Source organism: Dipteris shenzhenensis, chromosome 30 (genome assembly GCF_047967505.1).
Source record: "Dipteris shenzhenensis isolate YYH24624 ecotype China chromosome 30, Dip_SZ_1.0, whole genome shotgun sequence".
Lineage (NCBI taxonomy): Eukaryota > Viridiplantae > Streptophyta > Polypodiopsida > Gleicheniales > Dipteridaceae > Dipteris > Dipteris shenzhenensis.
Window position 1 is genome coordinate 4,260,282 of NC_141625.1, and position 17,607 is coordinate 4,277,888.

Below are 17,607 nucleotides of genomic sequence, written 5' to 3' on the forward strand. Positions count from 1 at the left end.
GATGGCTTGCTTCAATGAGTTTTCTTTAGAGAAACCCTTTCATGAAGATAGGTTGAGAGAGTTTTTTCAATGTCACCCCCTATTAAGTAAGAGTTGTAAGGAGGATCATAAGGGAATTTTCATAGAGAAGTCTACTGTACATGTGGGTTTCTTCAAAAGCCATCCCATTATGTTCTCACCATTCCCAAAGATTAATGTAAATATTTGTGTATAAAATAGGCATTGCTATAACACTTTGCATATTTCTAAGTAAAACTATGTTTTTCTTCCGATCCAATTTTGCCATATTTTTTCATAGTTGGAAGCTTTTGTTTTCCTTCGCTCCACCCCACGAAAATGCATTTGACACTCTTGTCATCAAGCTTTGTCCGATGTGCATTTGGAACAAAAGCATATGCCACTGAGCTAAAAACTCTGAAATGACTAACCTTTGGCTTAAAGCCATACAAAGCCTCAAATGGAGTCACATTAACCAAAGCTTTGGTAGGGCATCTGTTCTGAACATAAGTGGCTGTCACAACTGCTTCTTCCCAAAAATCCTTTGAGACGCTCTTGAATTTCAGCATGCATCTCGTTATTTCCATGAGAGTACGATTCTTCCTCTCAGGGAGTGGATTTTGCTGTGGTGTGTAAGGGCATGTCAAGTGATGTTTACTCCCATGTTGCTTCAAAAATCCCTGGAATGCATGTGACATGTAATCTCCCCCTCTATCTGAGTTTGAGTGTTCCAATTCTAGAATTGGTTTGATTCTCGGCCATAGCTTTGAACTCCTGAAACCAATAGAACATCTCAGATGTTTCCTTCATGAGAAAAAGCCATGTGAACCTGGAGAAGTCATGTATAAAGGTCACAAAATACCTTGGTCCTCTATGCGTGGGATGGGGCCACATACATCACTGTGCACTATCTGCAACACTCTGGTTGCCTTGACCCAATTCTTGCCTTGTTTACTGAATGGCATGCAATGCAATTTGCTACCAAGTACACACCCCTCACACACTTCATTTGCTGGTTGCTGCAATTTTGGCATTCCCTGAGTCATATTATTGTTGTACAAGTAGGACAATGCTCTATGATGGACATGTCTAAACTTGGTGTGCCATAAATCAGCCTGGGAAGTGTTTGCTGCAGCCAATACCTTATGATCATAAGGCTGAGCATCAAGCTTGTATAAGCCTCTGTCATATGTGCCTGTTGCTACAACCTCAAACCCTTTCTTTGGATCCTTGATCCTGCATTGGTTATCCTGAAATTCGACCAACATATGTTGATCATGGGCAATGTTTGAAACTGAAATCAGATTTTTCCTCAAATCTGGAACATACCAAACATCTCGGATATACTTAACTTTCCCATTATCAAGCTGAATAGGAATATGCCGAACTCCGATGATGTCTTGAGAAGCATCATGGGCACACGTAACCTGTCTGTCATGAATAGGTGACTTTGGAATCCCCTCAGGAATAGGAAAGTCATGTTATTCATCTGGATTACTATTCATGGAGGGATTGCAGTGAACCTATGGAGATCTAGGCTCGGGGCTGACCCTACTTGTCTCGATACCACTCAACAGTTGAGTCAGTACAGCACTGCCTTTGGGAGTGCACTCAGGCGAGGATGGTTTGGAAGGGTGTTGCTAGGATACTTTGCACTTTTCATAGAGCACCCTTGTTCATGACCTGGGGATGACCTGGGGATCAGTTGCTTGGTTGTCACTCACTAGTCCACAGGCTTTCTTCAAGGGACATGACACGGACATAGCTTTCTTTGTTCGATGACATCTTGTCGGGTCATGCTCCCTCCGGGATATTCTGTTTACTCCTTTCAGAGCTCCCCACGCTTCTATAGACACATCGTGGGAGATTCTGGCTAATATCACAGCATGGCATATTTGGAGAGCCAGATGTATAGAGGCTTTGAAGGACTTTGAGGTTCACCCTTCTCAGACTATGGCTAGTATCTGGGCAGATACTATACACACTTTGATGGCCATTGGGCGAACATACAGGGAACCTCCAAGACTGCTACTGCTAGGAGGGTTGCTTTTCTTCTCATGCTTGACATGATGTACTCCCGCACTTGAGCTTGCTCTGCGGTTTTTATTCATACTTAATGAAGTACTTTTCTTGGAAAAAAAATAATATTAGTCTTGTAATCATTCTAGATACTGGTACTTGTGTATTTTATTTTGATAATGAATTTAGAGATCAATTTGTTTGAATTCAAGTGCTGCTTCTTGGGACTTAGGTTCCTCAAGGAGACATCGTTTTTTATGTTACCATCAATTATAGTATATTTGTTTGGCAGAAAAATTCATCAAAATAATCGAACGCTTGCAAGCTGCAACTGAAGGTGCCCGCATTCGACAACGACTCAAATCTCGGCGTTTGCAAACTATTGTGAAAGAAATCAAGGTTCTAATGGTGTATTTGAGTGCTTTTATGATTTTGATGTTCTTTGATCTTTGAACCTTAAATTAAACCTTGTTACTCCAAGAAAAAATTGTATTTTATTTATAAAATGATTCTTTTTAATCCCTTGCTCCTTTACATCTGAAGATAAGACCCAATTGCCTATCGCACCTTTTGCCTTAATGAAAATACATACATGGTTGTAGTGCTAAGTTACACACAACGTCTTCAATTCTATGTTTCAAGGTCGCAAATTGGATTTGACTATGTTACCCCTTTTTGTGGAAAAGTGAAAAACAAGGACCAACTTTTAATATGGCATTTAGTGTGCTTAGGAATTCGCATACGTTTGGCTCACTACTCTAGCATATAGTAGTCGTGCCTTCATCTAGACTATGAAACTTTCTTCTCAAAACAGAAGATAAAAGTATGTAGAGATGACTGCATGCTAGACTTGATAGCTAGCCCAAGTCCCTAGGGAGTAGGGAAAATCCGTCCCCAATAGGATTGCCAATCTATCCTAGGCCCTAGGATGGATCTACCATCAATGCATGAAAGGACAAGTAATGGACAGCTCAATGGAAAACAAGACTCAATGAAAAGGCAAGATTCAAGTAGTGTGATCTCCATTGCCAAACGAATGCTCTGTAAATACAATACACAAACACCCCTTGGCTAGTTCTTTGAGATTTCTCATATGTGGAATAGTGCTCCTATGCCACATGGCACTCTCCTTCATAATCCTATAAAACGGCCAAATAACATTGTACCCTCAAGCAAGAGAAAATTATGATTATAAAGTTTTAAAAATCAAAATATAGGTCATATCTTCGCTAGAAGTCCAGCATCAAGAATATATTATTGGTTATCTATAAGGTGATTTGATAAGCATGATGAAGAAGAATTGGAAAATTATAAACCATTTCAACTCAAAACAAGCAAGCATACCACCTGCTGCTGCTCCCTGATCCCCCCTGCTGCCCTCCCCTTGACTCCCCTCCTTGCTGCCTCCTCCCTCCCCTTCCTCCCTACCTGCTGCCCCTTTCCTTCCCCTCTCCTCCCCTCCCCTTCCCCTGCTGCTACGCTACCCCCCCCGCTCTGCTGCTGTGCTACCCCCCCCGCGCTACCCCCCTCGTGCTGCTGCCTACGCTGCCCCCCCCGCTGCTGTTCCCGTGCCCCCCCCCCCCCCTTCCCTCTCCTCCTCTCCTCCCCTCCTTCTCTCCTCCCCTCCCTCTCTCCTCTTCACTCCTCCCCCTCTCCTCCTGCTGTCCCTTTCCCTTATAAACCTTGCTGCCCTCCCTCTCCCCCCTTCCAGCTCCCCCCTTCTTCAACCTCCCTCCTTCAACCTACCCGCTTCTTCTTCTGACTTGCTCTCTCTCCTCTCTCCCTCCTTCCTTCACCCTCTCCCTTTTAGGTATACCCCCATTTTTTGGGGGTCACTTGGGCATCATGAAAGCGGACGGAGTTTTTTTGTGTGTTTGAGTCGGCCTTCCCCACCTCGATTGACGAATGGGCACCCATTCAGTCAATCCGTTACTGCACAATCCGGCCGCGAGAACCGTCACATTTTCAAAAGATGAGCTGCTGCAATTGCAAAAGGTCATTGTCTAGGATCCTAATATTTCAGATTACCACATCATGCTACAGTGACTCGATGGGTCATTCTTCCGCCAGAGATTTGAGGTTGCGGGTTGGTAGGATTTGTAGATCCTCGGGGCACTTCGCCAGAGATTGCCCAAAGAAGAAAAAGAGGCCCAGAAAGCAAGCAGCTCGTACTAGCTTATGACAGAGAGAAGGAGCATGACCTACCGCTCCACAGGCACTGCCTCAGACACGAGCTCCCCCTCCTCCTAGGGTTGCTCGAGTCCCTCCTGCACCCTGCACCACCTCTGGCCCACGGTGGGTTAGGCCTTCTACTTCAGATCATACTTCCACCGCTTCGGAGGCATCCCCCTTGGAGCCTTGGGAGGCTAATGCCTTGGAGCCTAGTGTTCAAGAGCCTTCTTTCACTCCACCTCAGGATCAGGCTGTACCTCCCTCAGCAGCACAAGGTGTTGGCACCTCGTCCACAACACTTCTTGATCAGGACCCAGTACAGGTGCTTCCTTCCATGGATAGAGGGAAGGGGGTCTTACATTCTCTCCCTGCTTCGGTAGGAATCTTTCGGACCCCCTCCCCAAGACTGGCTCAGCGGAACTCCTTTTCCGCCCTTGAGGACCTCTCTGACCTCCCAGATGATGATTTTGTACCTTCCACCTTCGGAGAGCTAGTTATCGGCATCCCTATTGAGAGATCTTTCTCTCTCTCACCTGTGGACTTTCCTCCCCTTGGACCTCGTGTGTATGGTAGGAGGTCAGCTCCGGTTGAGGGTTCTTTTTCCGCCACTAGGTCGGGTAAGGTATTCCAACCCACTTCCTCCCGCCAATGAGGATAGCCAGTTGGAATATACAGGGATTGGGTGGCATCCCTCATCGCCGTCGCAGACAGCTGATCAGGAATTAGCTCCATCCAGGTGTGTCAGGTGGTTCCTTAGACATTCTTTTTCTTCAGGAATACAAATTGGATGCCAGAGATTGCTCCAAGTCAAGTAAACTATTTTCAAGCCGGACTTTTTGGCTTCTTGCCTTGGGAACCAGAGGAGCTACATGCATATCAGTTTCAGATTCTATTCTCCCTCTAGTCATTGGACACAGTACTATCACCCCCTCCAGGGCCCAGTGGATTTTACTTTTGATTGACGGATGTAAGGTTGGTTTCCTCAATCTCTACGCTCCGAACAACAGAGGGGACCGTGTTCTCTTTCCAATCTTTTTTGAAAAGAGTTGCTCTCGTGGGCTGACATTGCAGATTCGTGGATTATTGAGGTGACTTCAACATGGTTGAGGCACCATCCGATAAGCAAGGGGACAGAGAAGGTGGTATTCATTTTCTTGAGAGAGCAGCTTGGGATGCCTTCTTGTTCAGGTTCAGTGGCAGAGATGTTTGGTAAGATGGTGCATTTCATTTTAAGTCTCAGTCACTTTTGTTTTCGTGGTCGAACCGTAGGGTGCAAATGCCTATCCATGCTCGGATTAACAGATTCTATGTGGATGACTGGGCTCTTGATAGAGGGGGAACAGTTTGCATTGCATCTGGTGTTTCCACCTCCGACCATTTTCTGGTAGTTTTGTCTATCTCAGAGCCCCATATGAGAGGACGGTCTCACAGTATCAAGATCCCCGATGCCTTATACATAGATGAGACTCTCACAGAGGCAGTCTTGGAGATCTGGGTTTCTCACTTGCAGGGGGGGTGGCCGATCCTTCACATGTGGCCATAGCACTTGCCAGTATCAGCGACTTTTATCACTCTATCGCTAGTGCTCAGCGAGGTGAGGTACTCAGGCGGGAGATTGGTATCTGCCGGCAGTTGGCGGCCTTGCAGAGATGACCATCAGATGCTTGGATACAGGAGCGCCTTGCTGCAGCAAGGGCTCACTTGCAGACACTGCTTGATCAGAGAGCAGAGTATGCCTTTCATGCACGGGAGTCCTTTTGGATACAGATGGGAGGGAGAGTCAATAAACACTTTTTCTCTACACTTGGTCCCAGACATAGTAGAGAGAGTGTCAGGCAGCTTATTGACTCTGACGGCGTTTTGCAGTCTCATCTGGATATCGTCATGCACTTAGTGACAGATTTTTATGCCTCCCTTCTTTCTGTAGATCCTGACACATAGGCCAGAGATGTGGCTAGAGATGTAGTTTGGCAGAGTTTACCTATGTTGGTCACACTAGAGATGATATGCTCACTTGATGCACGGTTTACCAACACAGAGTTCAGGACTGCTCTCTTCGTCCTTCATAAGGGCAAGTGCTTTGGTTCCGATGGCCTTACTCCATCTTTTTTTACAGCCTTTTGGGATATGATAAGTGATCATATTACTTTAGCCCAGCAGGGAATTTGGGACTTGGGTGAGATGCCTGACTCACTGACCGAGGGACTCATACACCTTATCCCGAAAGGTGGCAACATGAATTTTGTATCCCATTGGAGACCCAACACTCTTTTGGGCACTCTATATAAAATCCTTGCCAAGGCGATCAGCATCCGATTGCAGCCCCTTCTTCCATACCTCATCCATGATACTCAGATAGGTTTTGTGCATGGCAGGAACATATTTGATAATATCTTTTCCTTTTGGGAAGCCACAGAGTGGGCTATGCAGAGCAGGCAGAGGCTAGCAGTTCTACTCTTGGACTTTGAGAAAGCCTATGACACAGTGGATTGGGGTTTTCTTGAGGGCAATCTTCTACGATTTGGATTTTCAGATGCATGGATTAGAGGGGTGGCCTCCCTTTACAGATCAGCCCACAGCCAGGTTTTGATCAGAGGGGTAAGGGGTGGCAGGTTTCAGATTTCTTGGTCAGTTTGTCAGGGTTGCCCTTTAGTCCCCTTCCTCTTTCTTTTTGTGGCGGAAGCTATGAGTATCTTCCTTAGATCTCAGGCTGTTCTTTATGGGCTGAGATTGCCCTTGAGACAAGAGCAGGAGCTTCTTGACTGTGAGTTGGCTCATGACACTGCTATTTTTATTGAGGCCTCTTCGCAGTCACTTGTTTCTTTCCGGACAGCCTTGGATATCTTTTGCTCAACTGCAGGGGCACACATTAACTGGCAAAAATCCTTTGGCTTTTGGATTAGTGATGAGGATACTCCAGGCTGGGGAGTTGACATTGGCTTTTCCTGGATTCAGAGGGGTGTTCCTGTCAGATATTTGGGATGCCAGGTAGGATTGGGCATCTCTCCAGCACAGCAATTTGCCCCAGTACTAGAGAGTATAAGGAAAAAGCTAATTTTTCGGAGCTCAGCCAAACTCGACCTTGCATCTAGAGTTGTGGTAGTGAACCAGGTTCTTTTGGCCACCGCTTGGTTTGTGTGTTCTTGCTGGTGCCGGTCTAGGGATTGCATCACTCAGCTCATTAGACCAGTCATGAATTTTTTATGGAGTGGACTTGATGGCACGACAGATGTTGCAGCGAGGGTGGCTTGGGAGACCATCATTCTCCCTACATGTGAAGGGGGTCTTAATATCATTGACTCAGACTTGCAGTGCAGGGCATTGCTTTGTAAGGTGGTGGTGAGAAGACTCATGTCTGGGTAGGAACCTTGGAAGAAATTTTTTTTGGACGCATTTAGGCTTGCACACCTACCTTGAGGGATGATTGGGTGGACAGCCCTCGCTAGATTTTTACTTCTGCCCCTCTCAGATCTCTAGCCTCTCCTCCCATGACTGCCATCCTAAAAGCTTGGGGGAGGTTCAGGAACACTCTTCGGAGGGTTCCGCCCTCTACCTTCGAAGAGATTGATAGGCAGCCGATCATTTGGAATGATAGTATACTTGATGAGCATGGCAGACCATTGGGCACTTCCCATTACATGCAGTGGTCTAGATGGGAGAGGCGCCCCGCCTATACAGTAGGCACTTGGAAGGCATTTATCAGGCTACCTGAGGATCAGAGACTATAGTTAGTGAGTTACCTCATAGGGGTAGCATACAGGATTCAGCAGATAGATGCATTGGATGGGAGCTTTTTCGAGGACATCAGTTCCTCTACAGGTGATCGCTCTTCGAGGTCTCGAGAAAGATGCACTGGTCTTTGACGTTGGGGATGGAGGTATACTCTCTAGGTCCACGGATAATATCCTTCTAGAGGTTTCCTTTCAGCCTGTCAGGATTGCTGGTTTTGTGGACCATGGAGCGGGCTTGCAGTGGTACGTAGACCCTGACCCTTTGCGCTTGGCCCTGGGATCCTCGAGATTGTGGTTATATGGAGGTGCACCTATTAGGTGCTTGCAGTGGGACCTAGGAGAGTGGGAGTGGATAGATCATGGGCACCGAGAGAGGGGGATTCCCTTCACGGTTGGTAATGCTAGGAGATTTCAGCTGAGCAGTAGGGGTTGGAATCCCTCCAGAGCCCCCCATTGGGACAGCTTCTTCATCACTGCAGATTTGCGTAGGAATTTCTGGAGGAGGCTCTAGAAATCCCTCAGAAATAGAAAGATCACTCTTTCTTTCGGCTTTCTATTCATGGAGGGATTGCAGTGAACCAGTGGAGATCACGATTTGGGGCTGATCCTACTTGCCCTCGCTGTCATTTTGCAGAGGAGTCAGTGCGACATTGCCTTTGGGACTGCAGTCAGGGGTTGCTCGGATACTCAGCATTTTTCATACTTCCCCTTTCTTCATGACTTAGGGCGCGGTCGCATGGTTATCCCTTACTGGGCCCCAAGTGTTTTATGAGGGTGAGCCTTCTTCTTGGGCACTCTCGGTCCGCGAGCAAGTGATAGAGCCTTGCTCTCTTCAGGATGTAGCACTTACTTCCTTCAAAGCTTCTCATGCTTCAAGTGGACACCTCTTGGGAGATTTTGGCTAGCGTTTCCTCTTGGCACATTTGGAGAGCCAGATGTACAGAGGCCTTGGATGGCACCTTGATACACCCATCACAGGTATTCACGGGTATTTGGACTGACACGGTTCACACTTTGATAGCCATTTGGGCTAGCATGCAGGGCCCTTAATGGGCAGCCTCTTCTAGGAGGACTGTATTTTTTCGAGTTTGGAGGGGTTCTCCCCTTTTCTCGAAGGTTGCTACCGGATTGAGATGGCACTATCAGCCCCAATCCTTTCTTTTTGGCTCTTGAGCTTTGCATGGTGCATCCCGTATGGAGCTTGTTCTAATGGTTTTCTTTAATACCTAATAGAAGTGTCTTTTTGCAAAAAAAAAAAAAAACAAGCAAGCAAAAAACATAAATACTTCTTGCCTCAATTAACTAGGTGGTAGAGGGACTGTTCAACTTGAGATAATACAAGAAGTGTTAAAAACTAGTGATCAATCAAGAAAATACAGAGTTCCTTCAAAGGAAAGTAGCGATATAAGAATTTGAACTCAAGCCTTAAAGCTGCAGCAAGGGTCGACCTTGGGAGCATGCAAGTAGTTAAATATGGATCGAGAGTAATAGGAAATAAACACCAATCGAAAAAACTATGCTACCATTGCCAAGGGCAACAATCGAGGAGCACCAAAAGAGAGTTGGGGGCACCAAACAAATTGTAGTATGTGGAAAGAAGAATCTATAGCCCAGATTTTGACCCGTATCCAAGAATTGAGTTAATACTAGGCAAAAGCAAATGCGTGATGGAATATGGGTTTGTGATTGGCACTAATTGGAGTATTTGTTTGAACCTCATAGGTATGCTGATGTGAGTACTTCCAAGAGTACTTGGCTGGTTTGGACAGCAAGCAATAATACGAAGATCATGGGTATTTAATGTCCCTTTGTTTAAATGTACCCAATTTCTTGCTAGTATGGAGGGTGAAAACGTTTCAAATAGGCTCAAGAGCAGTTTACTTGATAGAGGCATTTGGAGTCCTTTGTTGGTTGGTGAGCCTTATTGGCATGGATGGCTCTTCAATGGTGACAAGCGATGATGAAACTAAAGATTTCTTATGGAAGACTAGTGGCATGGTGCTGGGATGTTCAGTGACTATGTATTAGAGTCTGAGAAGCCATTTGACTGGGAGTATTTTGGTACCTTGGTGGACTCAAGATTTGAACCTGAGTGGAACTCCCTCCGAACGTGTGTTTGAGACAGCTGGGAGAGTTCTAGGGTTTTTGGATGATGGTTATGGATCATGCTTGTTGTATAATGGGTTGAAAAACCCATGATACTTGGGTTTGCTTGATTTCCAATGTTAGAGGAAGACAATCGGATGAACCTATTGGTTGTACCTTGGTGTCTTGATGTATTTGGCAGCATTCTGACAACATCTAATAGTGCCATTTGAAGAGACCTAATAGCTAGCTAGGAACAGAATGGAAATATGGAAAGCATAATGAAAGGCAAAATGGAAAGGAAAATGAAAGAACAAGTGCTAGGCAATGATAACCAAAATACTCACATGATATAAAACTTGATGTTGACTGATATGATTGACAATAGACAAGTACAACACTATATTGTGTGCCACTAGACTCTAGAAAGTCACAATGTCTATGTGATATCTCCCAATATGACACGTGGCATGTCTAGGATGACTATAAAACCACACATAGACAATCTAGAACACTCATCTGAGACTCATTTTGGCTTCATATTCTAACATCCCCCCATGAAGGCAAGGTGAGAGACTACTAGAATCGAACCAAGAACAGAACATGACAATGACGGTCATCAAACTGTGCACCCTATGTAACTCAGAGGCTAAAGTCTGACCGTGTTCAGAGGTTGATCCAAGCACTCTCATGGCTTGAGACTCAACATGCTTAGAGGCTCACGTTATAGCATGGCTACATGACTAGCTCATAGGTCTGGGAATACACCAACATCCTGGAACTCGGCCAGGCCTGATAATGAGACCTATCAAAGCCAATACATATGGCTCCCATAGTACATCCCCCCTTGGCTTCATAACAAGACATGTTAGGAAGCCACACACCGAAATAGGAAAACCAATACGTCTTTTTAGGAGGACTATCCAAGGAAGAGGACCTTTAGACTCAATGAAAACCAAACACTCAATACATATCATTTTAGGGGGACTACCCACGGTAGAGGACCCCAAAATACATCAAGCTGTAGTAATAAAAAAAATAGATCTCTTTATGATAAGAGATGTCCTCCAAGTAGCCACTGCACACATGTGCACATCCCTGCGAGAGGATGACGATGTTGATGTCGAAGAAGCGCTAGGTAGGAATGCCCCAAAAGATGTGTCGGTGAAGTCCATGGGGTAGCTAGATGGAGCACTCACATAGTGACTCTCAAAATGGCTAAGAGAGAGTCCGGGCTGATGGCGAGACTGATAGGGAGCTGGTCTGGGAGCTGTACAGCCACCAATGCGCACAAACTGAGCAGAGAGTTGAGCTCTTACGATTTCTCAAGATTTGGGTGAGCTGAAATGAAGTCACCCAGCAATGGAACCTTCTTCTCCGCGACAGAAGTACGATGGGAGCATGCGGGAAGGAGGTGGGCTGGATCGACTAGCTCTGATACCACATGTAGGAACAAGAATGGAGATGGATTGTGAACACAAGAGAACAAGAAGTGAACACAAGTGAACTCCAACTGAAATGCTCAACTAAATGAAGTACAAGTACTTGGTATATATAGTCCAAGTACTAACACACAAAATAGACTAAGTACTAGTCTATCCTACAACACCATATCATTGTATATCTCTACAACCAATGTGCCTACCAATGTCCATTGCATAGAGGGAGGAGACCAATGACTTGGAATAAGACTACAAAGATCAGACTAAAGAATTGTTTGTCGCCATTAACATTATGGAATGGACCTGATTGGAAGCTTCTTGAGTTTGTTAATGTAAAAGAAGCTCAAAGGGATGTAGGTATTGTTTTGGAGGACTCAGAAGGGTACACAGTGGAGGATTTGGTTTATCAAGTGCCGCTCAAGAAGCATACAAACAAGGGAGAACTAACTCATCATTTGGAGAATAATTTTGAACAAGCCAAAAAGAGGAGGAAGCTATTTCCTTGGAGGCCTCCTCTGAGACTCTTACTTCTTTCAGGACAGCCTTGGATTTGTTTTGTATTGCAGCAGGTGCTCACATTAATTGAAACAAGTCTAATGGCTTATGGATTAGTGACGATGACACTCTGGACCGGGGGGCTGATTTGGGCTTCAATTGGACTTTGAGAGGTGTGTTAGTTAGATGCCTAGGATGCCAGGTCGGTATGGGTATCTCTCCTTTGCAATAGTTTGCTCCGGTGTTGGAGAGCATTAGGAGGAAACTTCTTTTCTGGAGTTCAACCAAGTTGGACCTTGCATCCAGGGTGGTGGTTGTTAATCAGATTTTAGTGGCCGCGGTTTGGTATGTTTGCTCTTGTTGGTGCAGCTCTAGGGATTGCGTCACTCAGCTGATAAGGCCTATAAGGATTTTTTAATGGAGTGGGCTAGATGGCTGTTACAGATATTCAAGTTCAAGCATTCAAATTCAAGCCAAGCTGACCAGGTGACAAATGTCATGGAGCTGTCCAAATGACAACCATGTCACTGGTCCGACCAGGTGACAACTATGGCAGGGAGCTGTCCAGATGACAACCATGTCATCGGGTGACAACTATGTTAGACAGCTGATCAGGGTGACAACTATGTCAGACAGCTGACTAGATGACAATTACGTCACCGAACTGGCCAAGTAACAACTATGTCAGCGAGCTGGCCAGATGACATATGTTCTACCCTTTTCCTCCGCAACACCAAGGCCCTCCGCGTATGCAGTACCACCTGTGTACACTCCCTCTATGGCTACATCAGTAGTGACTTCCCCATTGTGGTCCTCCACAGGAGTTGTCGTCGGTGTGGTCTCCTTCTTTGGAGCACCCACAGTCAATACGGCTCCATCGGGACTCCCTCTGACTCTTGCATTTGCTTCAGCCTCTCGGGTCGGGATGGCAGTCCTCCTCAGTCTTACAGATAGAGCTAGACTTCTCGAGCTACTCAACAAGGTCCACGGGAAGACTCAAAAGTTCGAAGGCCACCTCCATGAGGATGCGGAAGCTCATGTGAGGAAATTCCTCACAACATGTAGAGCTAAAGGTGTGGAGAATGAGCATGCATTCCGTCACATCTTCCCCTCGTCATTGGAGGATGCCACGGATGTATGGTACAGTCAATTTCCCCCTGACCACTTCCAGACGTGGATAGACCTAAGGGAGGAATTCTTACGCACTTTCAAGTTGGAAAAATTTGAACACATGATTGTCCAAGAGTTATATACTGATACCATGAAGCCTGGCAAAAGTATCTCGGAGATGTACACGAGGATGAGGGTCCCTGCCGCAAAGATGTTTGTGCCACCCAATGAAACCGTCATGAAGGGGTGGTTCTTGACAAACTCCCTGAGCATGCCTCACTACAAGACTTCCTGAGGGAAGCGGTGAAGATGGAACGGTCCCAGTTAAGTTTCGCCTCAACACACACTCAGACCACCCAACTTCCGAGAGAAGAGGGCTCACAGGCATGGCAGCAACTCAAGAAGGAGTTAGAAGGAATCAAAGAAGGTCTGAAAGACAGAACAAGGGTGGATGGACTGTCACCCTTTGAAGCTCAGATAAGAAGTGGTCTCTGGTGCACCGACTGCAAGGGTTCTGGCCATGGCTACTGGGAATGTCCATCGAAAGGTACCCACTCCGATCTCCTTTTGCACATTTTGTGAAATTCATGGACATGATGCCTCCGAGTGTAGGTATCTTAAGGGGTTGAGAAAGCTTCTACCGGAGTATCCAACTAGGGAACCTTTGGTGGCTACAGTCAATAGAGATGCATCAATCACTTCGGGGCCAGTACCCTTAGTTTCAGCCTCTGTGAAGGCACCTGAACCACCTACCCCTCCTACCATTGCACCTCGGCTTCTCCCTAATCCTCCTTTGCTCCAAGCTCTTGCTCCCAATCAGATTGGGTCTCCATACTTCTATCCTCCGCCCTACTATGCACAATATCAACCACCTATGTCAGGAGGTGGATATGGATCCCCTTATCAACGCGGTCGACGGGGTGGGTTTTGAGGTGGACGTGGAGGTGGAGGCAGAGGTACCAACTTTCGCAGGCCCATCATGTTCTACAGATGTGGCGAGTACGGCCACTACCAACATGACTGTACACAACCATTCGGGGGACCCTCTTGTACACAGTGCAACACAAATGACCACTATACCAGAAGAAGTCCCAATGGCAGAGGGGAATCATCATCCCAAGTCAACATGGTTGATGTAGTAGTGGCGGGGGAGAGTGACAAACCCCATTTGATTGGTGCCGTGTTGGGAGCTGTGACAAGGTCACAAACGAAAGGTGACAGTAGTAAGGATGACTCAACATCAATATCAAAGGCCTCATCACCCACTAGTATCAACTCGGTCACTGGAGGAGCATCCCCCCTCTTTCCTCCAAGGTGGACAGTGCTGGGAACAAGAGTGCATCACCCTTGTCCTCTCCTGTTAGTGGATCAGAAAGAACCAGAAGGGCTTCACAGCCATCAAGACCTGTCACTAGCTCTAAAAGTACCTCATTTCCAAGTGAGTAATCTATGCCTTTAAGGTACCAGGAGGTGGTTAGGAGTGTCACCAAAGATCTTCAATCCAGTTGTGAAGATGAAGGCAGCACACCTTAGTTTCCCTCCCGCAAGTCTAGAACAGTGAGGTTTGTGATGAAGGTGACAACTTTAGGACAAAAGTGTGAGAAGGAGTCACAAGCAGCCCCATCCAATTTTCCCCTCGGAAACCCATTCAACACAGAGAAGGAGATGGGAGTGAAACCTAGTGGTGCCCAAGAGAAGGGGAAACAGGTGATGGAAAAGTCGCCACAGGAGACATTGATTGAGAATTCAAAGGTACCTCCTCTCCCTCGCGTGAGCTTCGACCCTCGGCCGAAAGCTCGGCAGATGAGGGCACAAAAGGCTGCTATTGGACAGCCCTATTCTTTGATTGAAGATTTGATGGAATTCAAGCCTGACATCACCCTACGACAACTCTGTCTATTGTCTCCACAGATCAAGAATCAGACTATTGCATTCTTGAATCGTATGCCAAGAGGTCAACAAAGGGCATCTGTTCAAGGCGGGCCCCCACCAGAAATAGTACTGGTTCAAGATGGGATGATGCCGACCACTGCTCAGCCTATGCTGCCCTCATGTGTGAACAAAGTCCCAAGCTTGTAGTGGAAATCAACAGGATGGAGCTGAAAGATGTTTTCTTGGATGGTGGGGCAGCAGTATACCACATCATGCCGAGAGGTACTCTTCAACAACTGGGTTTGAAATTGACAACTGACGTTCATTTTCAAGTGTGCATGGCAGATCAACGCAAGATGAAGCCTATGGGGGCTGTCAAAGGTGTTCACATGAAGATTGGAGGAGTTACATTCCTATCCAATTTTATCGTACTTGATATGATTGAGGGTGACCAAACTTTTCCTCTACTTCTCGGTAGGCCATGGTTACGCTTAGCAAGGGCCATTCAAGATTGGTCAAGTGATGAAGTTCGGTTGCCTTTGGGATCCACATCCCTAGAAATAGACATGGTTACTGGAAGGGCTCGTCACTGACCTGTGGAACTTGGGGAAGAGGATTTTGAAGAAGAAGAAGGGGTGGAGGAGGAGTGATTGACACTTGGGGATTGGCCCATATGGAAAGAAGAGCTGGCCTATGTGGAGGACTCACCCTTCCAAGATGAAACCTATGCAACAGCACGAGATGATGGTGAGAGCTTGATGTACTTGTTGGAACATGCTGGACTAGATGAGGAAGAAGCTGTCATCTTGGATTGGATGGGGGACCTGGGATCCTTAGCCATCAACATGGTGGAGTTGTTCCCAGAAGAGGATCTTGAAGCCCATCTTGGTACTTCACAGAATGCGCAAGAGGTGAGCCAGGAAGCCTCTGCACCACCTGGTTTGGCTGACCTAATGTATGAGCAGATGCCTTTTGGTCTCTGTAATAATCCCCACCTGTACCAACGGTTGATGGCCACAAGTACTAGAAAAATGGTGGAGAAGTCAGCAAGGTGACTCAAAGACAAGACCATGAAGCAGCAATGGAGACACACGACATGGATGCCTCATACTAGGAAAAAGACCATGGGGTCACAACAGAGGAAGAGGATGCTATACAAGAAGATGATGAACTGGCTGAGCACAGTGATGGTATTGAAGAAGACACTCATGAATCTGCGGAAGAAGAGGATGACCACATAAATGATGTACTGGCTGAGTGCAATGATGGTACTAGAGAAGACACTCTTGGATTTGCAAAAGAAGAGGATGACAAGCTACTTACTGATGTCACTTGAAGGCGGGTGATGCCGGAAATGACTCTTGGAAGGGTTATTGAATCCATTCTGCATCTTGACCAACCCAGAAGAGGCCAAGAGACTGGAAAACTTGAAGGAACCGTCCACATTCACACTGGAGTCTGGAACTTCAGACCTGCAAGGCAAGCCCACAGCATACAGGGAGAAGAAGATGTCCAAGATTTATGCATCAGTACTTGACTCTGAGGTTAGCAGACTTGCAGAGTGTCGAGGACTTAGAGCAGCAGGACAGGACGGATTCCGGCGTGATCATGGAACCATGGACCACATTCTCACGCTCATATTTATCATCGAGGAGGCGAGGTCACGGAAGCAGAGGGTTTATTGTTGCTTTGTGGATTTCCGCAAGGCATTTGACACGGTCCCGAGAGACCGTCTCATACAGCGCCTACAGGACTTGGGTTATGACCAGGAGATCATTTGGGCTGTCGTGGCCCTTTACGAGAGAGTTTCTGCTAGAGTTCGGGTCGGGTGGATAGACGAGATCATGAGTACCATCGGGGTCAAACAAGGGTGTCCTTTGTCGCCTACCTTGTTTGGCCTCTACATTGACGAGCTTGAGACAGTGATCCAGACATAGGGAGGTGTAGGTTGCTCTCTTGTGGGCACGTTGATCTAGATTTTGCTCTATGCATATGATGTGACTCTCTTGTCTTCCTTAGTAGAGGGGCTTCAGAGACACCTAGACGCACTACAGTCCTTTTGTGAGTCTCATGATTTGAAGGTCAACCTGGGTAAAACCAAGGTCATGATCTTCAATACATCTCGAGCCATCATGCGTCAAGAGCAGTTCACATTTGCGGGGTCATTTGTTGAGATAGTTTCATCATACACTTATCTTGGGGTTATCTTCTCCGGACCGAGCTTCACTATGAGACCCGCGATGCGGGCACGCTTGAGTAGAGGGTATGCCTCATTGGCCAGGCTAGAGAGGCAATGCTTCCGCTCACTCTTTCAGGATCCATGCACCAAGGGGTTGCTTTTTGACTCCTTGGCTCGCCCAACGGGGATGTACGGCAGCCCTTGTTGGGAGCCAGACTTGTCGGATACAGAGTGGGCCCGTGTGGAGCAGCTATAGGTTCTCATGCTATCACGGATGATTCGTGGTAAGTCATCCGTTCCTCACCAGATCATTCATGCTGAGTTTGGGTCACCCCCTTTACAGCTAGATGCTGCATTTTAGGTCATCACATATATGTACCGAGTTAGGGAATATGGGGATTATACCTCGGGGTGTAGCAGGCTACCATGGATAGCTCTATCCTCTTCTATGGCACTTGTAGCAGGAGGAGATCAGAGGTGCTGGTATGCACGTACAGAGAGATGG

General features: G+C 46.6%; 1 protein-coding gene across 1 annotated transcript in view; it reads left to right on the forward strand.

Annotated features, from left to right (window-relative positions):
- The window catches only part of LOC147881626 (uncharacterized), a 160,092-nt gene that overhangs the window by 62,308 nt on the left and 80,177 nt on the right, over positions 1-17,607 (forward strand). The window contains exon 7 of the mRNA XM_087401222.1: positions 2,309-2,415. Within this exon, the coding sequence (XP_087257348.1) occupies positions 2,309-2,415 (107 nt within the window). The remainder of the gene's footprint in view (positions 1-2,308; positions 2,416-17,607) is intronic.